Source organism: Lynx rufus, unplaced genomic scaffold, assembly GCF_022079265.1.
Source record: "Lynx rufus isolate CCGP_SWC_20201006 ecotype Redwood Valley unplaced genomic scaffold, mLynRuf1.p SCAF_11, whole genome shotgun sequence".
NCBI lineage: Eukaryota > Metazoa > Chordata > Mammalia > Carnivora > Felidae > Lynx > Lynx rufus.
The window spans coordinates 13,823,189-13,847,096 of record NW_025814825.1 but is presented as its reverse complement, the minus strand read 5'-3'; the positions used below and the strand labels follow the sequence as shown (position 1 = coordinate 13,847,096).

The 23,908-nt window shown below is 57.5% G+C and overlaps 2 protein-coding genes across 6 annotated transcripts in view; one reads left to right on the top strand and one right to left on the bottom strand.

Annotated features, from left to right (window-relative positions):
- Window positions 1-2,960, bottom strand: part of LOC124506877 (cadherin-23) — a 43,669-nt gene extending 40,709 nt beyond the window's left edge. For all 3 annotated transcript variants that reach the window (XM_047072892.1, XM_047072895.1, XM_047072893.1), the window contains exon 1: window positions 2,861-2,960. The gene's annotated coding sequence lies outside the window, so the exon portion shown is untranslated. The remainder of the gene's footprint in view (window positions 1-2,860) is intronic.
- Window positions 665-22,793, top strand: VSIR (V-set immunoregulatory receptor). Of its 3 annotated transcripts, none has more exons than XM_047072899.1 (7): window positions 665-910; window positions 10,940-11,365; window positions 11,859-11,915; window positions 17,133-17,240; window positions 20,111-20,138; window positions 21,137-21,333; window positions 21,493-22,793. In XM_047072899.1, exons 1-7 carry the CDS (start codon window positions 829-831, stop codon window positions 21,528-21,530), a joined length of 936 nt encoding a protein of 311 aa, XP_046928855.1. In that variant the 5' UTR covers window positions 665-828; the 3' UTR covers window positions 21,531-22,793. The 3 variants fall into 3 exon arrangements, with proteins under 3 accessions (XP_046928855.1, XP_046928856.1, XP_046928857.1); XM_047072900.1 differs by lacking the exon at window positions 665-910 and adding an exon at window positions 6,222-6,403; XM_047072901.1 differs by lacking the exon at window positions 665-910 and adding an exon at window positions 8,261-8,325.
- Window positions 22,794-23,908: the final 1,115 nt, after the last annotated feature.

The window sequence follows — 23,908 nt, the reverse complement described above, 5'->3', positions numbered from 1 at the left end:
ACGCTACGAGAGGCACACACACATGTACCCGTGAGGACGTGCCAAGCCTGTCGTGTGCTCCTGCACCTGTGCCTCATCTGTGTGCGTGCGTGCGTGTGTGAGCGTGCGTGCACGCACCTGTATGCATCCGCAAGGGTTCTGCAGGTTCTGGAATCTACAGTCAAGCGTGCTCCAACTTGCCTAGCCCTTTACAAAAGCTAGCTTTCTTTTTTCTTTTTCTTTGCTTCCTTCCTTCCTTTCCCTCTCTCTTCCTCTCCTCTCCTTTTCTTTTTTCTCTTCTCTTCTCTCTCTCTCTCTCTCTTTTTCTTTCTTTCTCACACCAGGCCCTGAGCTAGGCTAGAGGGTACTGGGGACAAAGGCCGCTGGGGGAGGTCAGACACAACCTATGATGATTAGGCAGGCTGCTAAGAGGCAGCGCATTTCTCAGGCTGTGCGACAATACCCATCCTCTCCAGAGGGGAAGGGGAGAGAGGAGAGACTTTAACACTGGCAGTCAAGTGCAGCTGATCCTGGGACGCGGGCTGCCTCCCCTACCTACAGGGCCCGGTGCCCTGTGAGTCAGAGGGGAAGCCCCTCCCGCGGGGCCCTCGGCGAGGAGGCAGTTCCCCCCACGGCCCCCCGGGGGCGCTGCGGGGGAGGCGGGGTGGGCCCTGGAGCAGCGGCTCTCGCTCTCGGGCGCCCAGGGCGCTCACTCTCTCGGCACTCACTCGACCGGAGGTTTCTCGGCTGGCCGTGTCCCGCCGCTCCCGGAGCAGCAGGAGCTCCCCCTGCACAACCGCGGTCCCGCTCCGGCCCCCGGGGCTCCAGACGCCGCCGCCCGACGGCGACATGGGCGTCCCCCTAGTCCCGGAGGCCGGTGGCCGGCGTTGGGGGCCTGTGCTCCTCACTCTCTTCCTGGCTGCCTCCCGAGGTAAGGTCGGCAGGAGCCTGGGCACTGGGGAGGTGCCCCGGGAAAACAAGGGGTGGGGGAAGGGGTCGCAGGCAGCTGGGGGCGCCCCCCGTCAGCCTGCGCGTCTCCTACCTGCTGGGACTACTGGGCAGGGGCCAGCAGCTCCCTGCCAAGTGCTCTGGCTGGGTACATCTGCACGTTGTGACAGCTGCCCGAACTGCTTCTAGCCTGACCCTTCCCTGCCCAGAGAGCCCCGGGGCAGGAGCAGCTGCTGCAGGGCAGGAGACAAAAACGGTGGGGACAGCCCCAGCATTTTCTAGTGGCTGCCACTGGCTTCTGACTCCTGTGGCCTCTCCCTGCCCCTCCAGCCTCAGGGCTCCAGGATCTCACTGGGCAGGGGGGAGGGGGGTGTGGTACTCTCTGTGCCCTGTTCCCTGGTGACACTCCCGGTTGACCCTTGGGGGGCACTGGTCCACACCCCGATGTGGGTACCCATCGGGTCCTTATCCTGAGGGTCTGGTTGCTGAGAGTTGAAGAGTCAGCTGATTCCTGGCATCTGGCTAAGCTGCAGCTCAGGGACTGATGTGGGGGCACTGGGGAGAATGTGAGGGCATTTCCCCAGCTCACCCGTGAGCCCGTTCTGGGTCCTGGGATAATTTATGACATCTTTTTGGTCTCAGTTTCCTCAGAAGCCCTACACCAGGGCGGCACCACTTTCTTCTTCCGAAGTCCAGACTGTCACAAGTCCAAGTGGAATCTTGGCTGGGGCTCCTGGGGTTAGGGCAGAGGTCGGGGTACCCATAGCCTGGCCCCCTGGCTCTTGCCTGCCCAGCGCCGGAGTGGCTGGATTTCAAGGGAAGAGAGGGGGCCAGCAAGCAGCCTGTGAACTACACTTTATGGGGAAGGCCCAGGGAAAGCTTGAGTCATGCAGGGAGTCAGGGAGGCTGGAAGAAGGTGGGGCACTTGGCACAGGGACCCAGTGGGTGTGTCAGAAGGAGAAAGGAGGAGGAGCACAGGGGAGGAAGGAGAGGAGGGAGTCTAGAGGACCTGGAATGTACCTCCCAAACGAACTGCGTGCCTGCAGGCAGTGTGTTATCTCAGCATTTGGAGGCTGGCCTCCGATAAGGAGGCGGGAGCCCACACCCCTCCCCACAGAGCTGCCCAGCCCTGGCCTGGATACTTCCAGGATGGCGGTGGCGGTCTCGGCACCAAGGCCACACTGCATGGCAGGACGTGGCTTCCAGAAGGAGCAGGGCATGGTGGCAGGCAGGAAGGCCAGCACCACACCCCCCAGAGAGCACTGGCCCCGCCCCTTTCGCCTCAAGTGACCTCAAGAGGCCCTTCTGTTTTCTCACCCCTGCCCCGCAGCTGCTCTCTGTTTAGCAGCCCCAGTTTGGGAAACTGAGTTCTAGAGAACAAGGCATAGGGGCCCACCCTGCAGAGTAGCCGGTAGCAGAAAGGCTCAGCACCCCTGGCTCCATATTGTCTACATAGCCAGAAGCCTTCTCCCCTAGCGGTTCTGGTACTCAGCTTGGCACTCCAAAGGGCCATCGCTTCCTGGGCCCAGCTCACGGCAGTGATTAGGGCTCTAAGCAGCTTTCCCCTAAAAGGGGTCAGAAGCATTCTCTTAACTTTGAACTACCCTGGGCCTCAGTAGTCTTAACTGTAATATGGGCACGGTCGTGAATATTCACACTATCCAGTACGCCGTGCAACACGGGTGTGAACAGACGGAAGGCTCGGTCGCAGGCACGGTCAGAAGGGTCTGTGAGTTGGAAAGACCTACTCACTGGCCTGCTGAGGTGCTGGGTTGCCTTGGGCAGGATTTGATCAAGGTCAAAGCCTCCACGTCTGGGAAGGCGAGAGGGGGGTGGCTGGCGTAGGCCTTTTTTGTAAGCTCCCGGGGTTGGGTCGGCACCGAGGACAATGGGGGTGGAGAGCAGGCTGCTCAGAATTGAAGATGCCCCTTACCTGGACCCGACTCAGGGTGAGGTGGGTGGAGGGAAGAGCTAGGACCCGGCAGACCCTCAGGGTGGCAGAGACCCTTCCTCCCTTACGGGCACTCCTAGGACCTGAGGAAGCTCTTGTCCTCACCATGTCCTTATAGGCTAGTCCAGGAGGCCCAGACTCTGGGACTAGCACAGGGAAGTGCACCGAGGCCAGGGAGGGGAGACCCCTTCTTCCCCTTCGTGGGAAACAGGACTGCAGGGTCTTGTTGAGTAACCCGGTGGCGCAAGCCTCTGACACAGCAAAGGTCAGCTCTTAGGAAATCCTCTACCTTCTGTCCAGAGGCCCCGGGGTGGCTCTTGAGGCCGGCCATTGGGCACGAGGGGGCATCTACCCAATACTGGGGACAGCCAACAATACCAGGGAGTCCCTTGCTGAGCTGGGCCAGCTGTTCCTGTTTCCTCCCCCAAGCAGGGCAAAGGTTCCCTGCTGGGGCCTGACCTTCCTGGGAGAGGGCGGCCCAAGTGGGAGGAACAGCTGGGAAGCTGAAAGAGGCCACCTCCCTCTATACGTGTATATATATGGGTCTTCACCCTAGTAGATCAAGGGAAGGAAAGAAGGGAGGGCTCCTGGGCACCCATCCTGCCTATTGGCAGCGACCCCTTCAACCAGCACTGAGCCCCACATACTGAGCCTGAGGCCCCCCGTTTTAGGTCAGCTATTCATCCAGGAGCAGTCTGGCTTCACCTGGACGGGGTGAACCCGGGATTGGCCATGCCGCGTGCCATGGGCTGCGTGCCACCCTGCATGGGGATGGTGAAGCAAGGGACCCGAAGTTGTGTGCCTTGCATGCTTCCCGTACAGCCCCGTCCCTTAACAGTCTGGCCTCGGGAGTCAGCCAGAACTAGGTTCAAATCCCACGGTGGCCATTGACTGCTGTGACTTTGGGCCAGTTACTCGGTGTCTCTGAGCAAGTTCCTTCATCTCTAACATGGGACGATGGCAGGACCTCCCTCAGAGGGCTGCTGTGAAGGGTCAGTGCACAAGCTCAGCACAGCACCCGGCACCTGGGGAGCATTAAGCTGTTTCTTGGCTTTCCGAGGCCGCATGCCATTGGCTCTCCGTCTACGTTCCCTGCTGCCTACAGAGCCAGTAGAGAGCCCAGGGTGTGGGAGGGCGTTGACCGATTTCACTAGGACTGGACCCTAAGGATCTTGGAGGTCTGAAGGATGCACCGGTCCAGCCACCTGTCAGCACCTCTAAGTGTTTAAAGCGTGAAACGTCCGGGGAGGTACCTGTAGATTCTCTTAAAGGTGTTCTCTAGAGATGGGGAATTTGCAGCTTCAAGGCAAGACCAGCTCGGGGTTTGCCTGTCTCACTGGGATCTTGCAACTGATCTTTGCAATTAGCCTATTTACTGTGGCTGACTGTCCCCAGAGAGAAAGACAGTGGCTGTCGTGCCCATCCATCATTCAGTAATGAACTTGCTGTGCTTCTGCCCAAGCAAGCCCGGTCCTTTGAATGTTCCACATGGGATGCTATTTCCCATGGGGACCTGGGTTCAAGTCCTGCCTCTTCCATTCACTGTGGGACCAGTCTCTTTCCCTGAGACACGGGCAGCCTGGGTGCCGTGGTTTCAGTGAGGCTGCCCACCCCCTTCTGAAGGGTAGTTCCATGGTGGTGTTTCCCGAGCTTCCATCATCTGCTCATTACCTTTGGGATTTCTGCAGCATCCGCCAATCGTATGTACTTATTTTTTCGCCCTCAAATCAACTCATTCTTTTCCTTGAGTCAATAGATTTGAAAAGGAAACTTTCTATCACTGCCACCAATGGAAAGCCAGTATCGCTTGCCATAAATAGAACAAAATCACACGAGTACCTAATAAGAACACTAAATAGGAGTAGTAAATTCTAGTCGGAAACTATCGTCCGGGGGAGGCTCTGAGCCCGAAACCGCTGTCCCTTGTTTAAAAAAAAAAAAAAAAGGTGGGGGAGGAGGATAACCTTCTCCCTATGTGATTCAATGTTACGCCACAAAACTAAAAGTAAAACTGTGTTATAGTTGCTGTTGTCCCCTCCCCTTCACCGCAGAAGCAAACTCACCACTGTGAGGAGTGTTAGCTGGTGGCAGGGGGCAGTTCAGCTCCCCCAGAGGAAAAGAAAGAGAACAGTATTTCCCATCCTAAGAGGTCAGGGCACGGTCGGAGGGCTTCTTTGGGCCTCTTCCAGCCCCCAGTTCTCCCAGCCCCTGTTGCCTTCCTCAAATAAATACAGTGTCCAAACAAATTCAGGAGCTCCAGCTGGGTCCTCTCTTACGTTGAGGCCAATTAGCCATCCCGATAACAACAGCAGGGACGGGGAGAGGGAGGGAGAGCAAGCTGAGCCCTCACCGGCCAGGCCACCTCTCCCTCTACAGGAGGGAGATGGGGCGTCTGGTCAGTCCCGGGCTACCTCGACCACCACGGAGCCGCCTGCAGTGAGGACAGGGCCCCCAAAGACCGGAACCTGGACCTTAGAGAGTCTTCATAGCACAGGCTCTTGGGGGAAGCTGGCTCAAGCTGGTATTCTGGGCCGTACACGGTCATCCTCAGGGAGGGCCTGGGGGAGTCTGGGAAGGAGGCATCCAGAGAAGCATCCGCTGGCAGGGTGTCTGGCCAGCCGCCCGGGCCCTCTCCAGGGAGGCGTGCTGGCCAAGAGCCTCCAGCCCCGGATGCATGGATGCTTTCCCAAGGTGCTGGAAGTGCTGCTTCCTCCAATAGAGCCTGGCTTCCCCTTCCCAGACTCCTTGGTCTGATGTGAATGGACACTTCCTGCGGGGGCAGGTATCAATAAACACATCTGAGATGCCCTTTGTCCTTGCTGGCCACAGACCTCACGGGCCGACCTGCCGGCTCAGCCCCCCGCACCGGGGGCACTTCCTCTAACTCAGCACTGGCAGACTCAGTCCTGACTGGTCCTCGACTCTGTTTCCCTCTGTGCTCCGCAGCTTGATGAAGACGGAACCGAGCCTTTCCCTCCTGGGGAACAGGGCCTGGCAGGGAACTGGAGACCAGTCTGTCTGGTGCTCCTTCTGAGGGTGGGGACCTGGCCTTTTGCGCCTAGCACACAGCCAGCCACAGCAGAAGATCAGTGACTGTTTACTTACAACCCGTCGCAGCAACTGGACAGAGTTCAGCTGTTTGGGTTGGGCTTCCCAGGCCTGACTAATCAAGCTGGGGACCCACCTCCAGAGGCTGGGGCGTCGCCTTGGCAACCGTAGGCTAAACTCATGCCCCGTCAGGGAAAATACACAGGCCTGCCCACACCCACACCCACACCCATCCCGTGCACACCCACAGGGTTTCACGAGGTGCCTGCTGGATGGAAAGAGGTGAGGTCACGAAAACTAGCATCCCGAGATGAAGCCCTTCTCCCCTGGACTGGGACAGAAGCTTCTACAAGAGGCTGAGGTTCCCACAGCTAGAAAGTGGCAGAAGCAAGCCTAAATTCTGAGCGGACATCCCTTACGAAACCCTGCACCCCCGCGGCCTCTCTTGCCTTGGGCCTGGCTCATGTTAGGACCTCGGTAAATATTTGTGGAATGACGGAATGATGTTTTCAGTTTAGGTCTGAAGCAGCAGAGCAAGGCTGACTGGGTGGGAGATGAGTAGGTCATCTGAGCAGCTGGAGAATGAAGCTACCTGCTTCAGGGGCGGGGCGTGGGGGGGCTCTTCCTTCCTGCAGCAATGTGTCGGAGGCGTGGCTCTCAGCCTCGCCACACACGGTTGGGTGGTCCTGGTGAAGTCACCTGACTTCTCTGAGTCTGTTCCCTCACCTTTACTGTTTTTTGTTCTTTTTTTACAAAAATATTTATGTTTGGGAGAGTGCAGGCCGGGGAGGGGCAGGGGGAGGGGGACAGAGCCTGTGCTGACAGGCTGACGGCAGCGAGCCCGATGGGGGCCTTGAACTCACAGACTGCGCTGAAGTCGGAGGCTCAACCGACCGAGCCACCCAAGTGCCCCTGTTTCCTCACCTTTAAAGTGGGTTGATAATACCCTCATCAGGGTGTATTATGAGAACTAAGTGACATGGGTATAAAGTACTAAGCAAGTCCTGATACGTAAGAAGTGGCCCATTTCTTGCCCTGTTCCTCTGCCCTAAGGAAATACGGCCCTTTTCTCTGGCCACAGACTGAAAGTCTGGACGACTCTCTGAAAGAGCTGGAAAGGGCTAGGAACATGGGAGTCTCTTGAGATGAAGAGAGGGAGGCACAGAGGAAAGTGGGACCTGCCCAAGGGCATACAGCAAGGACAGGGCTAAGTGGGGCCTGGGGCCCAGGGATCTGTCACACCAAGGTTTTAGTCCTGAGACCTGGAATTTTCCAGGTTCCTAGCAATCTTCCTCTAGGCGCTTCTGCCTCCTTAACCCAGTGACAGGTGGGGACCGGGGTGGGGCTGGGCCCCAAGAGCAGCACCATGACTGGATGGTTCCCGCCTGGGCACAGGCTCGGGGCCAGGGCCGTTTTCCTGTCTCATATGCTCCCGGCCACCCTGGAGCCAGGGGCTTTCCTCCCCACCCACTCGCCCCAGGCTTTGACAATGACCCAGGTGTCCAAAAGGCTCTGCTCCTGACAATAAGCAACATCCTCCTGCCAAATAATTATAAATCCAGCTGTGCTATATATATATATATCTCCCCGATAACACATGTGCACGTGCAGTTGTGGATGGCATGGATGTGTGCATTATTTTCCCCGACTCTGTGCCTTTGAGCATCCTCCCAGGGACAGGCCAGCTTGAGTCTTAGACACAACAAACGGATGCTTCCCACCTATCCCCTGCCGCCCCCAGGACAAGATCCCGTGAACCCTTAGCCCACTGCTCTCTGGTCCTTTTGCTGAAATTGAAGACTGTCCCCCCACCCCCCAAATCTGAATCCCCTGCAGCTTCTCCTTTTTCTAAAAGGGGAAGAGGTCCTCTGGGGAGTGTCGGGTGTTGGGAATTGAGCAATGTACCACAACCCCCCCTCCCCTCCTCCTCCCCACCCCCCCCCCCGCCGGTCTCAACAATTCTCTGCCCCACTGTGGGTTTTCAAGGAAATTGCTTCCAGTGTTGAAAATCTCTCCCCAGTGCTGTCCAGGCAATTCTGTGCTCATTGACAGCATTGCTTGGACCCTGAGAGCCGGAGCGTGTTGCCCTGCTGGCCGCAACCCCCCGCCCCCCCCGGGCTGGTGTCCCCCCTGGAGGCCTTGGTGCTTGCTCCCACCCTGCTCCACCGTCCTCCACCCCCCCCCCCCCCACCGACAAGCTACCTCCAGCTTTTGCCCGCATCTCAGCCCCGCCCCATCTACACCTCTGTCCACTCCACAGCCCCCAGTCCAATGTGGCTCAGCTCTGTATGCCACTTCCTGCTTCCGTCTCTACCTCTAGTCCGCCTGGCCCCCTGCAGCCACCCCAGACGCGCCCGGCCCCGGCCTCTGCTGAGCCAGCTCTGCCCACAGCCTGCAAGGTGTGTGCGCTCTTGGCGGATGCCGCTGGATCTGGATCTGGCTCCCGGCCTCGGGTTCTCGGGGGTGGGGGTGGGGTCGGGAACAGGGAAGAGGGGGTGCTAGCTGGGAGAGGTGCTGGGAGGAGGTGCCCAGCTGGGGCCTGCTGGAGAGAGGGGGGAGCGCAGGGCAGGCAACTCCTTGGTCTGCTCTTTGAGTGGGTTTTTTTTTTCTTCGGAGTGCCTGGGAGGGTCCCCTCCTTAGCTGCTCCCCACCTCCATTTACTGGCACACATAGTTCTGTGGTGACAGCCACCACACAGGCCCGTGAGGGGGAGTCAAGTCACTTGCTGTGACCTTCAGTGAATTATTTAACATCGCTGTGCCTCGTGTTTTCTCCTCAGTGAAGGAGGAATAACAACACCACCTACCTCCATAGGGTTGTTTACGCCCATAAGTAGGTAGCATCGCGCAGGAGACATGCTCTTTCTTCTGCTAGTTCTAACTAGATCGGGCTTTACCTGAAGCTTCCCACGCTCCAGATTCTGAGTCTATACCCTCTGCCGCACTTCAGGCAAATCACTTTTCCCCTCCCGGGCCTCTACGTTTCTGCCTGAGGACGAGATCAGCATCTTGCCAGGAAGTTTTGAAATCTCTGCTCATCTTGGCCAAGATTGTCCATAAATCTGGGACTCTCAGACAGGACTCCCTCTCACATGTGTATGGAGTGAGTGGGAGCATCTAGTGTGCGTCTGTCCTCCTTACTTTCCAGGGCCTAAAACTCCACCTTGCAGACACAGTCTTCGGGGCCATGGCTTTGCTAACCCCCCACAGTCTGCTTTCAATGGGCAGGTACTCCAAGATTGGATCACAAGCTGTTATCAGTCATTCACATCTTAGTGGGAAAGAGTGTTTGAAGCTGGCTTCTCCATTCTATTCTGCAGAACTATTTTCACTCCTAGGAAATGTTTCTGGACTTGCCAAGACGAATTAGAGAGCTGCCTAGCTTCCACGTAGCAAGCACCAACTACTAGCAAAGTGCTACAGGGCACTTCATGTAAATTATTTGTTACCCTTGCCTCAACTCTGACAGGTAGAATTCTCATTTCTGTCTCTTAGTGAGGAGTCTGAAGCTCAGAGTCTAAGTGACCCCAGCTGCTAGACTCCAGAGCAGGCTGGTCCAATTCCAAAGCTACACCAGGCTGCCCTCCTCCTGATGGGGCAAGGCTTTCAATTCTGCTAGTGGGTCCCAGGCTCTAAAGGCAGGGAAGGGGGTGTCCGCAGGAGGAAGCGGCATTATCTTGATACAGGCAATGGCAATGAAAGAGACATTCCAGTCTGGATTCCGTACACATATCCAAACTCTCCTTCCCTGTCTGCCTGACTTAAAACAGCCCTTGACATGCCGATTAAGATTCAGATATTGTTAATGTATCATAACTGTAGCTATCCTCCCTATGTCCGCAGAGGGCATTAGAGCTCACATGTCGTGTTCTCTTTCCCTCGCTCAGGCTTCTCACAACCACGTGAAGTAGCGAATGTTTTTCTCATGACCACATGAGGAAGGTGGGGCTCACACAGCTAAAGGAGCCGGGCCTCCAGCCCCAGCATTCTGCTTCTGGGGGCCAGTGCTTATGGGAGTCAACATGGTTAAATGCCGGGGGATTGGGGTAGGGTAAAGAGGACCGGGGGATGGCTTCGTTTGCTTATTGAAAACAGAATGAACTAGGAAATATTTCTAAGAAGACTGGATGGCAATAGGTACCTGGATGAAGGGACCTTTCATGATTTCCCTGTCCCTGTCCCCGAGACCCCTGGGCTTTTCCTCACCACCCGGCCCAGGGTACCCTCTCTACTTGCTAAAGTCCTATCCGTCCATCAACCCCAAAGACGCTTCCTCCTTCCAGAAGTCTCTTGACCATCCTCGGGGCGGCTGTATCGTCCCTCCTCCAAGTGCCCTGAAGGCTGGCACTGGTTTGCCCTTTAACCTGTGGGGTGACTTTGCCAGGAATGCACGCCCGGTCTACCCAGCTAGGTCACGAGCTCCCAAGGGGAGGCCACGTGCTCGGCATCCGGGTGAGATGTAGCACCGGGCACAGGCCTCACACACAGGCGCTCCATTGGTGCTTGTGATGGGGACGTGGGAAGGCAAGACCAGCCCCGGGAGAGGGAAGGGCCAAAGGCGCTAATGGCCCCAGAAGGGTGGTCAAGGGCCGCCATTCCCACACAGGCTTTGTGCTCCTCATCCTGCCTCCCACCCGACAGCATTGGGCACGGAGGCTGCACGTGCCGGAGGCCCGTTGTGAGCAGAGCCACAGTGCCTACCGTGGGGGCGGGAGGAGAAGGACGCACTGGCTGGGCCCAGTGTGCTGCCTGCTCTCCTACACCTCGTCCAGCTCTCCAGGGGTCAGGGGCGTCCCTTACCTGGAGAAGCTCCTCCTCCCACACAGCCCAGGAGGGAATCAGGTTCAAGAGCTAATAAAGGAGCTGAGGCCCAGGGAGGTGGACTCACTTGTTGGGGCCTGTGGCTCGGGAACCTACCCGGGGCTTGGAGCCCCAGGCCAAGGTTCTTCCCCGCTCTGGGGGAACTGGGAGTGGTGCCGGCTCAGAAGGTACAGTCTCTTGTCTCTCTGAACAGGTCTGGTGGCGGCCTTCAAGGTCGCCACACCATATTCCTTGTACGTGTGCCCCGAGGGCCAGAACGTCACCCTCACCTGCAGGATCTTGGGCCCCATGGCCAAGGGGCACGACGTGACCTACTACAAGACGTGGTACCGCAGCTCGCGGGGCCAAGTTCAGCTCTGCTCGGAGCGCCGGCCCATCCGCAACCTCACATTCCAGGACCTTCACCTGCACCACAGCGGCCACCAGGCCAACAGCAGCCAGGATCTGGCCCAGCGCCACGGGCTGCAATCCGTCTCTGACCACCATGGCAACTTCTCCATCACCGTGTTTAACCTGACCCCGGTGGACAGCGGCCTCTACTGCTGCCTGGTGGTGGAGATCAGGCAGCACCACTCGGAGCAGAGGGTCCACGGTGCCATAGAGCTACAGGTGCAGAGAGGTGAGGGCGTCCTCTGTGGGACAGCGTGGGGTGGGGTGCGGTCATTGCGGGGGGTGGTGCGTGCGCCCCTCCGGAAGGGCGAGCGGGGAGGAAGACAGAGTGACTCTGGGGGCGTGCTGCTGTGCGTGTGATGGTGCGACCGTGGGTGATTTTGTGTCGGAGAGTGTGTGATCCTGTATATAGGTGGCACTGGCACTCCGGGGACGTGTGCGAGACAGAGTGGCCATAGTGTGTGGAGCTGTGTGGAAATCTCTGGTCAGTGGGGTGTGATGGACAGTAGCGTGTGTGTCGTTCTGTGTAACGAGAGGAGGTGTACAAACGTAGGCTGGGATGCCACTGCTCGTGACAACATGGTGGTCATGGAATGGGACCGGGGGTGTGAGCTGGGGAGTGTGTGTGTGTGTGTGTGTGCGTGTGTGTGTGCACGCGCTGGCTGGGACAAGCCTCCCTGGCCTCAAGCTCACCTAACCAACCCTTCTCTTTGTTCCCACAGACAAAGAAGCTTCACCCCAGTGCATCTTGTACCCACCTTCCCCCAGGGAGAGTGAAAGTAAGGGACCACTCTTTTGGCCCTTCTGGGTCCTCTGTTCTCCTCTGTCCTCATCTCGGACCCAGGCCCCGTTCTAAACTCTGACCTCATCACCCCAAGCCCACGGGACCCCCGTCCTTCCTCCTTTTCTGTTGCCCCTCCCTTCTGCTTTCCCCTTCATTGAAGCCAGGTGGCCGTAGTCCCCAGAAGCCTATTCCCCTTCCAAGGCTCAGAGCCCTGGGTGGGGTGTGCCCTGGCAGTGACCTTTGGCCAAGTGCCTCCCATGACAGGTGCTGGTGCCACAGGCTGTTTTCAGTGTGTGCCTCTCCTGCCCACCAGCCCTCCGCCACCCGGGACGATGACAGGGCTGTGGGGTTCCTCTTGGCTTGCACCTACTTAAAACTTCCTCGTTCTGTGCATGGGGGAGGGCGGACGGAGAGGCTCCAGAAGGGGAAGAGATCTACCTTTCCTAGAGCTCTTACTATGTGCCAAGCACCGTGCTAAGTCCTTTCAAGTACCGGTATCGCAGCGGATTCTGATAAGAACCCTCTGAAGTAGGCAGCACCATCTTCGCTTTATAAGCACGGAAACAGATGCCCAGGGAAGCACAGCTGGGCTGTGCTCACTCCACCTTCTCCCCCCGCTGGAGGGATGCGTAAGGCAGTGGGTGGCAGTCAGCCCCCTGGTGTTTGCCCAGAGAGGTACCCTGTGGAGGAAGGGGGCACTGCTGTAAGGGATGTGGGGGCTCCCAGAGGCCAGGAAAGAATGCCCAGCAGCTTCGAGACAGCAGGCAAAGGGGAGACATCGCCAAAGCCCCGCCTCAAGGGTCGCGGTGACTTTCTACTCACACTGCTCTTTTCTGAACCGACAGTTTAGCCAGGAATTAAATTAAAACACACATTTCGGTCTGAGCCAGACCCACGTCGGACTAAGGAACTCTTCGGTTCAAGCCCCTCTCCCTGCGCACCGCAGCCCTTCGGTGTCGCCTCGGCACTGAGCCACTGCTGTCCTCACTTCCTCCACTGGCAGCTCCCCAGCGAGGGCGGACGACCGTGCGCACGAGCATACTGGACGGGGCGAGCCTCACCTGGCCGGACCCACGAGTCTCTACTTCCCCATTGCTCCTTCCACTCTGAGCAACCCTCCAGTCCCGCTTCTTCCTCCAGGAGCCCCCAGAGCTCCCTTAGGGACCGTCACCTCTGCCACTGCCCGCGGTTCACCGATGGTGAAACTGAGCTTCAGACAGGTGAAGGGATTGCTCCCAGTCCCTCAGCCAGAGCGCCTGATTCTCAGTGCGCAAACCCTGCCTGGGGGCCAGGCCGTCCTACCCTCTGTCAGTACCAATTTTCTGGAAATTAGTTGTATGAATTGAAGTCCTGGGGACACAGACGAGATGCCAGTGGGGACAACGAAGAAACCAGGTACAAAATAGAGAGGGAGCAGAGGTGTGGCTCATTTCTCTTGATCTAGACTCTAGAGAAGGAGCTGTGGGAATTAAGGAAACAGAAGTCACCCGGGAAACCCTAGGTGTCTGGCTGGCAAGAACCCAAGGGTGAGGCAGAGCCTTGAACTTGATGGTCGGGCGTGGGTCAGGGCTGGGCTCCTCTGCTCTCAGGTTTTGACATTTGGCCGACTCTCCAATTCACAGGGATGTGTGGCTTTGCTCTGGCCCCTGCCTCCCTGAGCTGCTGTCCACAGTGACCTGGCCCCCCCAGGGCCAGAGGGATGTGTTTACTTCTGTCCTAGCTGTTGAGAGCAGGGGGGTGGCTTTGATGGCCTCTGCAAGTCCCTTTCCGATCCCTTTCCACACTCTTGGTTCTGGAGGTCTGGAGACTATAACTGGCGGAGTGTTGCCGCTAAGGTGGCATGGGGTCAGATGCAAAGAAACCCAGCTGTGCTTTTGGGTGGGGTGCGGAGGGTTTGGACAGCGCTCCCTTTCTCTAGGTGTCATGTGTCCACTCAGAAATGGGAGCGAGGGTGTCCTTTTCCTACAAACAGGGAGGCAATCAGTGTTACCCAAGAGGCTGAATCAGGGATCAAAAACTCAAACGCCCCTTGAGCCGGGGACCTGGTGAGTCAGACAGTAGGGAGGGGTGGAGACTGTGGTGGGCACCCAGCTGCCAGCCTGTAAGTGCAGTTCCAAATGCTGCATGCATGGAGGGGGCCTGGGGCTGCCAGAGCCACTCCATTTTCAAGCACAGTCAGAAGTCCAGATTTTACATAAACTCTCTCTTTTATTTTTTAATGTTTATTTATTTTTGCGAGAGAGCAAGCAGGGGAGGGGCAAGAGAGAGAGGCAGATACCGAATCTGAAGCAGGCTCCAGGCTCTGAGCGGTCAGCACAGAGCCCGACGCGGGGCTCGAACTCACGAACCGTGAGATCATGACCCGAGCCAAAGTCAGATGCTTGACCGACTGAGCCACCCGGGCGCCCCATGTTTCCTGATGGTTTAGAAACATTTGCCTGGTGACCCACGTGCTTGGGTGGGCCTCAGGGCTGGCCACTGGGTACTGCCCTCCGTGCTGCCTACCTTTGGAAAGACCCTAGTCCCTGCTCGCTCTAAGACAGGTGTCCCACGGCCAACCTTACTACCTGATCTGCTAAGGATGCTTCCACTCTGGGCAGCTCTGAGTTTTCCTGATCTATCTGCTGCCCTGTCTCCTAATGTTCTTTTTGGAAAGTGTGGGGGTAGCTGGTTAGGAAATCCTCTGAAAGCCCACATCAGTCTGAGGTCGGGGGTGGGGGCAACAGGAGGGGAGAGAGGCTGAGGCAGTTGGTCCCCAAGGAACCCTGAATTGCTGAGTGGCTGTATGGTTTTTCACTGAGCCCAGGGAAGCGGGGGGGCACTGGGCAGCCTATATCTCCCCACAAAGCCACCTCCCTGTCCCCCTGCACAGCAGGATGTTTGGTTTGCTTTTGTCCAGCCCCCTCCTGGGGGAACTGGGCAGCCTGACCGGACTCCCTCCTCCCCTCTCATACCTCCCTACCCACTCACAGGGTACTAGCAGGCTCTAGACAAGGAGGCACTGCTGAGCAGGTTGGGGGTTGGGGCTCCCATCGCAGCATGCTATGTAAAGGTCTGCCACAAGTCTCAGAGCTGGCCTGGCAGCTGTCCCTGCCAGTGCCTGACCACCTTCCCCATGAGCCAGGCTCTGGATGGCTACCAAGCAGGGCTCCCTCCTCTCCTGCCCTGGTACTGGCCATGCTTGGGGGGAGGGATGGAGAGCTGGGGCTCTGCAGAAGAGCCCTCAGCTTTGGAGGACAGTTGGGCCCACACAGCTGTCCCCAGACCCGTGCCTTCCTGTCCTGGCCTCGACTCTTAGCCCAGGTTGCAAAGAAACCAAACCCTGATCCCCTAGAGTGGCCCCAGAGGGGGATCTCTGCCTGTGGACAGGAGTCAGGCCACGGACAGGGAGCCACCATGAGTGAGCACCTGACTCACCTCACTGAATGTGGCTTAGTACCAGTCTGGACACCTGCTCTGGTACCTAGAAAAAGAGCGCTTTGTAACTCGCTTCTCGGTGCCCGCAAGAAGGTCCTGTGCCTGGGGGGCTAGAAATCCTCAAACGTCTAAATTGTAGAACGTGTCTACTTGCAACAGTCCACATCAAAATGCAGCCTTGCCAAGATCTGCAGGGAACCCGCTTTAATGTGAAGTTGAACTTGGTTCGTAATTAGCATAGCCACTGTTCCTGTACCAGTGGGTATGTCTAAAGTGCCTGTAAACAGTTTGTTCTCTTCCGTGGGATGAACAAATCCCCGGAAAGCTTATTTACACCATCAGGTTATTTAGCAATACAATGAGATAAAAACAGCCTTTATTCCCAAATAAATAGTGCAGAGGCAACACTGAGACCACAGCCCGTCCACCTTCCCAAAGCTCCCGGGGCCAAGTGGACACCGTGACAGGGTATCCCAGCCCATATTTTGGGAAGGGCTAAAATCAGGAAAAAGAAAAAAATGCATTTATGCTGGTTGTGGTTTTGAGGGCATGTCTGTTCCCAGCTAAACTTCTGGAGTCAGCAGATGGGCGGAAATAAGTCAAGCCTCTCACGCTGTTGGTGGGATCGTGAAGCGGTACAACCTTTGTGGAGGGCAATTAGGCAATACCCTAAAAGAAAATGCGCCTACCCTTTGGCTCAGCATTTTCACTGCTGGGAGTTTATGTACAGAGGTACTTGCCCAAGTGAGCGAAGATGCGGACACGAGGAGTTCGCTGTTACGTTATTAGCTATGTTGAAAAATGGAAGTAATCTACATAGCTACCCATAGGGGACTGTTGCAATAAATTCTGGGGTGAGCCCCATGATAAAGCCCTAGGCAGAACGAGGTAGATCTCTGTGTGATACAGAGATGTCCAAGCCATGCTCAGTGGGGAAAAGCGATTGTCATGAAAAGCATATATATATATATATATATACGCAAGGAGCAAATTTAGGCTACACGCAAGAAAAGCATGGACAGTGCTTGTGTCTTTGCAGGGGACCTGGGGGGAGGAAGAGGAGGGAACTTCTGAATATATTTTAACTTACAGGTTTTTTCTCTTTATTTGTAATTTAGGAAGTTGAACAATTTTAAATGTCAGATCAAGGATGCACATTTTTCCAGTTCTCACCCAAGTTTCCCCCTGTGACTTTCATGTGCGAGATCACTTCTGGAAGCTGTGTCTAGAGCTGAGGGGTCTCTCGGGCTGAGTGGGGCTTTTGTTTGTTTGTTTGTTTTTATTGTGGTACAACATAGAGAACATAAAATTCGCCATTCTAACCACTGTTAAGCATGGCATTAATTATGCTTACGACGTTGTGCGACCATTACTGCTTTCTACCTCCAAAAGTTTTACAGCACTTGGGTTCCTTTTGACCTTGAACTTCATGGCATGGGGTCTGTGAAGGGCCTGCTTTCCCTTTACGGGGAACAACCTGTGGCCCAGGGCAGCTGAACTGTCCCCAGGGGGCTGGGATGAAAACCCTTTTCTCTCTTCCCTGGAGCTGCCTCCACTGTAAGCCCGTGGTCTCATTTCTGTGTGCCCTAAGCCCACTTGGGAAGGACGCATGGGGCTCTCTTTGAAAGGGGATCCCCGGGCCTCCTGTGCCTCTGCAGGTCACTGAGCGTCTGGCTGTGCGGCCTGGGTAAAGCTGGGTCCCCCTGCGGCCTGGCCTTCCTTCGCTGGGCCTGTTTCCCTTCAGGAGGAACAGGGGGAACGGGGCCTCACCTTGGCCGTCTCTCTGCCTTTACAGGCATCACGGCTGCTGCTGTAGCTACAGGCGCTTGCATCGTGGGCATTCTCTGCCTTCCCCTCATCCTGCTCCTGGTCTACAAGCAAAGGCAGGTGGCCTCCAACCGCCGTGAGTATCCCTGCCTACCTGGGGTGGGTGACGGTATGAGTGGTCGGCCCCAGCCCCCAGCCCTGCCTCTGGGATTAGCAAAGAGGCAGGCACATTTCCTCTCTGTTCCGGAGATGGAAGCTGCTATAGGCCCTGCAAGGAGATGGGCTCAGTGGTAGAGGGAGGAGGGGACCCAGGTGTGCCATTCGGGGGGCCCGAGGGCCCACCAGCCCCCTACGGTGCTGGCTGGACACTCACAAAATATCTGCTGAATGAGTGAATGACCACATGGAGTAGTTCAAATGGGTTTATAAAAATGCTGCCCCTTGGCGATCCTCTGGGGACCTGCTTTAAAGTCTGGGTAGGCTTGTTTTGCAACTAGCGGAGCAATTGTCGGGACAAAGATGACCTTTGGATGATCAGAACTGAAAGGGATCTCGGAGATAACAGTTCAGTTCTTTCAGCTTATAGCTGGGAAACCTGAGCTCAGCGGGGGTTAGGTAATTAACCAAATGTTATGCAAGTTAACAAGCGGCAGAGCGGGGACTCAAACCCAGAGCTTCAGCTCATGCTTTTTCCAGAGAATATAATCCCACCCTATCATTAAAATGCTCACCAGCACGAGCGTCCTGGCCACCAACCCCTACCTGGAAGGGTCGCTGTGCTGGGTGCCACGCCAAGGTTGTTATATACCTTCTCTCGCTTATTCCTCATCACAACGCGAGGACTTGGTCCCACAATTGTTCCTACCTTGCGACGGAGCAAACTGAGGCACAGGGAGGTTCAGTAATTTGCTTAGGGAACCTCACAGTGAGTAAGCAGTGGAGCCAGGCTTCAAGTCACGGCCGCAAACACCATTTCACCCTCCTCTGTGGTGACAGTGCCCCTTGCCCTTCCTCTGACCCCACCCATGAACCTGGGCTAGTCTGAGTCCTCCAGGAGCAGGAGGCTGGAGAGTCCTCTGCCCTGGCCCTTGCATCACCTCCCCCACCTCTTCTCCTCTGCTCAGCTGCAGGAGGGAGTTGAGCGGGGCTGCTCCGCCACCAGGTGGCTTTGGCTCACACCTGATTTCCTCTGGCTGGACTGTAACACCTTGAGACCTCTGTCACCCGGAGCCCCGCAGTGGCTCACTCAGGGGCTGTGACCGCCTTTCCCTTACTCGCATATTCTTCTCGCAAACGCCACCATGGCCTACCTCCAGAAGTACCCCGGGGTGGGGGTGGGTAGGGGGCAGGTAAGGGAGTTGTAGCAGAAAGAGGAACCCGGGGGCCCAAGCAATCACCGTCGGGCTGCCAATGAGCCTGTGCTCACCCGTGCAGCGTTTTCACGGAGGCGGGGAATGGACGTGGAGGGAGACACGCCCAGCTCCCAGATAAAGAGGTGCTTTCTGTCTCCCTTAGTTCAGACCACAACGCTGCCTCCATCAGGGAATGGGAACTGGAAAACAAATTCTGGGCATTGGCTGGGTGCAGGCCCCAGGCCCCAACACCGTAGGGGTATCCTGAGGACGCGAGGGGAGCCTGGGGTCGGCCCCTAGTATCTCCTATTCCGTGTGCCGGGACGCCTTGAGTCCGAGCTGAGGGCTCCCCAGAGGAAGGACCGGGATGGGGCAGGTGGACCGGATGACGAGGACTGGGGTCATTTCTGCATCTAGACTCTGGAGAAGCGCTGCTGCTGGAGCCATGGGAACAGAAGTCACTGGGAGATGCCAGGGGTTAGGCCACAAAGCAGAGGCTAAGCGCCCCGGGCGGGGGTGGGGGTGGGGGTGTGGTGAGGGGGTGGGGCGGCAGGTCAGGGAGGAGACAGGGAGCCTGCGTTCGCTGTGGGCAGGGCGTGCTCAGGAGTGAGCCACACTCAGGGAGCCACAGAGAAAGGGTTGGGAGCACTGAGGTCAGCAGCTTGCTGCGGAGGCTGATGGGTGTGGAAATCGAGCCAGTGTCAGATGGAGCCTGGGTCCCCCAGCTCTAACGTGGGGCCAGAAATCCCTCCCCCAAAGGGTGGAGAGGACGAGCCCAGGGAACGCCGGGCACCTGCGCGAAGCCTCGCGCACAAAGGCATTTGGTAGACAGCAACCATGATTCCGAGAGCCGAGATTTTAGGAACCTTTGTGCAACTTCCCTGTGTGTTCTGTGTAGCCACCCCCCCCCCCGCCCATGTTTCCCCACAGTGGTCGTGGTAAAGCTCTTACAAATGAGAAGCGTATCGGAGCTGCGAGGAAGAGGGAAGTTGGGGCCACTGTATCTGGTTGGTGGCCAGTGTCGGGGTGGGGAATCCCAAGAGTGGGGCGGGGTGGCAACAGCTTTGGAGGAAGAGCAGAAAGTGGCAGGATGTCTGAGAAGTGATGGGGTCTCGGGCCCCCAAGCTTCCTCTAAGAGATGTCACCTCCAAGGCCACCTACGGGTAACACGGAGGACGGGCCAGAGAGGATCAGGAACCCCCCAGTTCGGAACTGACCTTACACCACTCCCACTCAGCAAATCGTGGTGAAGGACCAGAGCGTGGCAAAAGTCCAAACAGGAAACAGCCAATTCAGGAGTCAGGCCTTTGGTTGATACTTAAATCCGGAAGGTCTCACGACCCCTAATCGAGCCATAGGAGAAAGCATTGGCTGCCTTTGGCCTCCTCGTGACAAATGTTGTCCTTTATACTGGTGAAATGCAGCCCCAGTTTCATCTATCACTGGTTAAAACGCACAGCTTCTTGAGGCCTCGCTTGCAGGATAAACACCAGAGTACGGGCCCCCAGAGCAAACACAAGTGGGATCCAGGGCTGACCGTGGCCCGGCCTGGTCTTGCACCAGTTCCTTGAAGGGCATCTGTCAGTGGGGGGCAGGGATGTTGTCTAGGGAAGCCTTTCCTTTGTGACGGCCTTGTCTGTCTGTGTGTCCCTAGGTGCCCAGGAGCTGGTGCGGATGGACAGGTAAGGCCCATGGAGACCTTCCTGAGAAACCTTCCTGCAGCTGCTTGGGCCCCGACTCAAAGCTCGGCAGGCTCTCTCTCTTCTTGCCTCTCCGCAGGCCTGTGGCTCTGTAGGGCAATGTCTATACCCAAACCGTGGCTGGAATTAATGTAGAAGGGAGAGGGGTAACTTTTAACCAGGATTGACTTCCCCCTTCATAGGATCCTTTCCCTTCTCCTCCCTGATAACTGGTTGTACCGTGACAGGGCTCAGAACACAGACACGGCCTTCCCGGTCCTCCCTGGGCCCTGGGTCAGCTGACAGGAAGGACAGCTGTGCAGCAGGGTCCCCGTATAGCCATGTAGCACAGTACTTACAAGAGCACCTGCTACTGAGGCCAACACATCTGTGCTGGTTGGCTGTTCTCCCTGCCACCCCTCACCCAGCAGGCCGAGCTCCTGACGCTGCCTGGATGAGCCAGGCACCCACCTTTGGGCCTCCCTGTCAACTGGCCAGGGTGGGGGAGGAGGGAGAGCAGCTGAACTGGGGACAGACACTGAAACATGCAAAGGAGGACAGCACACCTGGATGTCTTTAGAGGCTGTCCTATTCCCAGTCATGAAGAAGGAAAGGGAACTCCTCCTTTCAGCTTAAGACAAGCCGTGGGGACATTCAATCTTAATGCCATTAACTCTACTGACCAAAGAGAAACCTGTCCCCAGATTCCTGAATGTCCTGAAAGTGTCTCTGACCCTCGGGTTCCCGGCTACGCCCGGGGCAGATGGTCAAATAATAGGGTAGAGTTGGGATCAGATGCCCTCGGCTCAGAGAAGATGGGAGAGTGCAGCCCATGGCCTTTTCTCTGTGGCCCTGGACCCTCCCTTCCTGCAGGAAGAGGGTGCTGAGGCCTGGGGTGCAAAGGCAGGTGAGGGTAAGGAAGTGGAGGAGGGGTACAGGCAGGAGGGCAGGGGGCCAAAACCCAGGTAGTACAACTGACTGATTCAGCTCTGATTTTCTAGCAACAACCCTCAAGGAATCGAAAACCCTGGCTTTGAGGTCTCTCCGTCTTCCCACGGGATGCCAGACGCCAAGCCCAGGCCTCCACTGTCCTACATGGCTCAGAGGCAGCCTTCGGAGTCTGGCCGGCACCTGCTCTCCGAGCCCTGCACTCCTGTGTCTCCACCAGGCCCTGGGGATGTCTTCTTCCCAACCCTCGGTGAGTGCTCTCAACCCTCGCAGCAGTATGGCCCGCAAGGTCATGACCTCCCCATGGCCTGCAGGGCACCAGCCTTACTCCCCTCCCAGTCTCATGGTGTGGGATTAGAGGATGGAGGAGAGAGGAGCCCCTCATTCATTCTGCTTCATTCTTTTGCAGACACCGTGCCTGACTCTCCGACCTCTGAGGCCATCTAGGCCAGCTGGGGCCAGTGGGCGATCGTGGCTGGGCCTGGGGCAGGCGCATTTGAGGTCAGGCCGGCCCTCTGAGTGGTCCCTTAGCCTTGGCCCTGGTTCCCTCCCTCCTGCTCTGAGCCCAGACTCTTTGAGATACCTCTGATGGCCAGACCCTCAACTCCTCTGGGTGCTACACGGCAGCAGGGAGAAGGTGTTGGATCCCTCAGTCCCTGTCTCAAGGATGGTGGGGTGCCGGGATCCCACCCAGAGACCCGAGATTCACCAGCTGCAAATGCCAAAAGGCCTACATCCTAGAAGCCCAAGAATTTTCAGCTCTGTGGCAGCTTCCTCCCCTGGGACAGGAGTCTTTGGGACCTGACAACACAGAGGGGACACGATGGGCACTGGGCGGAACTCTCCCCTACCCAGTGCCAACCTGCCAGGCGCGAGATACAGGACAAGACGTGGAAAGACTCCTCCCTGCTGTGGTGATCTCGCCTCTGCTCATCTGTCAGACTCCCTCTTTGTAACCACGGGTCTCTGGGGCTGGGCCTGCCTGCCTCCGGGCCATGGGAGCCTTCCCCCGCTGCCTGCTACCAGCAGCCTCCCCCAACAGCTGTCAACGGGTTCAGCAAATCTGGGCTCCCCTTGCCTGCCCTCTGGTTCCCAGAGTTCATTGACCGGGGTCCCTGAAACAGGAAGTGCACATGGTGGCATGGTGGCCACTATGGGCTAACTGGCATCTTGGGTAACGGAGGCCAGGCAGGAGGTTGCAATACCCACTGTAGGGGGTGGGGAGGGGGAGCAGGTGGAGCCTGCTGGGAAGGTGAGTGGAGACGCTCCACCTCCCATCCTCCCTCCCACCTCTAGTGCTCAGTGTGCTCACTACAGAAGGTGACCCCATACTGTATTGTCCCAACTGTGACACTCTTGAGTGTGAAGAGGGAGTCCTACTAACTACACGGGCAACACGTGCAAGCCCGGTGAACGGACTGTAAGAGCTGGGTTTTAATCCCCGCGCTGCTTCTAGGTAGGGGTGCCTGAGGCCCGGGGAGCCCTCCTCCACCCACCCCGGTCTTCAGTGTTCCGTCCCATTTAATCTGCTGAGTCTTCGCTGCAGAGTGGCCCTGTCAGGTGGGCATGTACATGGGAGGGTTTGTGGCAACTCTGCTCTGGACCCTCTGCTCTGTCTCCTGCTTCAGGGCATACGCCCTGGATTTGTTTTATACACACATACAAGGGAATCCTTTGTGGAATTTCGATTAAAGGGTTTTAAAACATGGAGAGGAGCGGGGGGCCTCTGTAGACTCTGGGGTGGAAACAGGGAGGGGGACCCACCGGGGGAAGGGGCGAGTTTGGGCCGCGTGGGGGCCCGGGCACTGCACTGAGGAAGGCCTTCATCCCCCGGCAGCCGAGAGCGGCTCTGCTGAGCTGGGCCTGGGTACTGAGAGCCAGGACTCAGAACCCGCTGGATCGCCTGGGGCAGGGGAGACAAGAGTTGGGGGTGGAACAAAGGAGCAGCTCTAGGCTCTCCAGCAGCAGCGAGCCCCCAGGCCTGCGGGTAGAACCAGGAACCCCCCGGATGCACTGCACTGCTCCCAAACTCTCCGGTCACGCCCAAGGACATGGGCCAGTGTGGGTGTCCTGCGATGCCGGGCATGGGCCTTGAGACCGTAGGGACACCTCCAGTGGCCAGAACCTCAAAATCCTAGCTCCTGCTTTGTCTTTGGCGGGGGGGTCCCTCTTCTAGTCCATCAGCTGCCAGGGACCCCCAGTGCCAGTTGTCACAGAAGGAGGGTGCTGTTCTTACAGCTTGTGGGGCCCACGTGGCAGGGATGGGCAGGGTGACACCTGCTCAAGGCAGAGCAGGGCTGCCCCCAGGATTGAAGGATAAGCCTACAGACCAGACTCCCTGTCCCCCAGCTCTGAAAGTGCTCCTGCCCCAGGGCGGAGGCCAGTCTGGCCCAGCCCCCGGTTTCTGACGTCCAGGCACATATAATTTCTAAGAATTTGGCTACCAGACCCCAAGCCTGGCTGCTGCTATGTGGCGGGAGAGAGGAGGCCCCAAGCAGAAAGCCACCACACTTCCTCCCCAGTTTCCTCCCGCACGGCCTCCAGCTCTACTTCTCCGGACCCTTACAAGTGAGCACATCTCAGCTTCGTGGTTTCCTGTTTTCAGTGAAATTTACTCTGAGCTCCAAGCTCCATCTGCATCCATGACCACACGCTCCACCCCCAAAGGCCCTGTGGCGTCCTCCCTGCCAGCGAGGGGAGGCAGGTCTTGGGGCTGGGTAGGCCTCCTTGCTTGCCTGGGGGTGGGTGGTGCCCCTAGAGACACCTGCCCTGGTGGCTGCTTCAGGAAGTGCTCTGCGCTGAGGGCCTCAGGAGCGCGGAGCCGG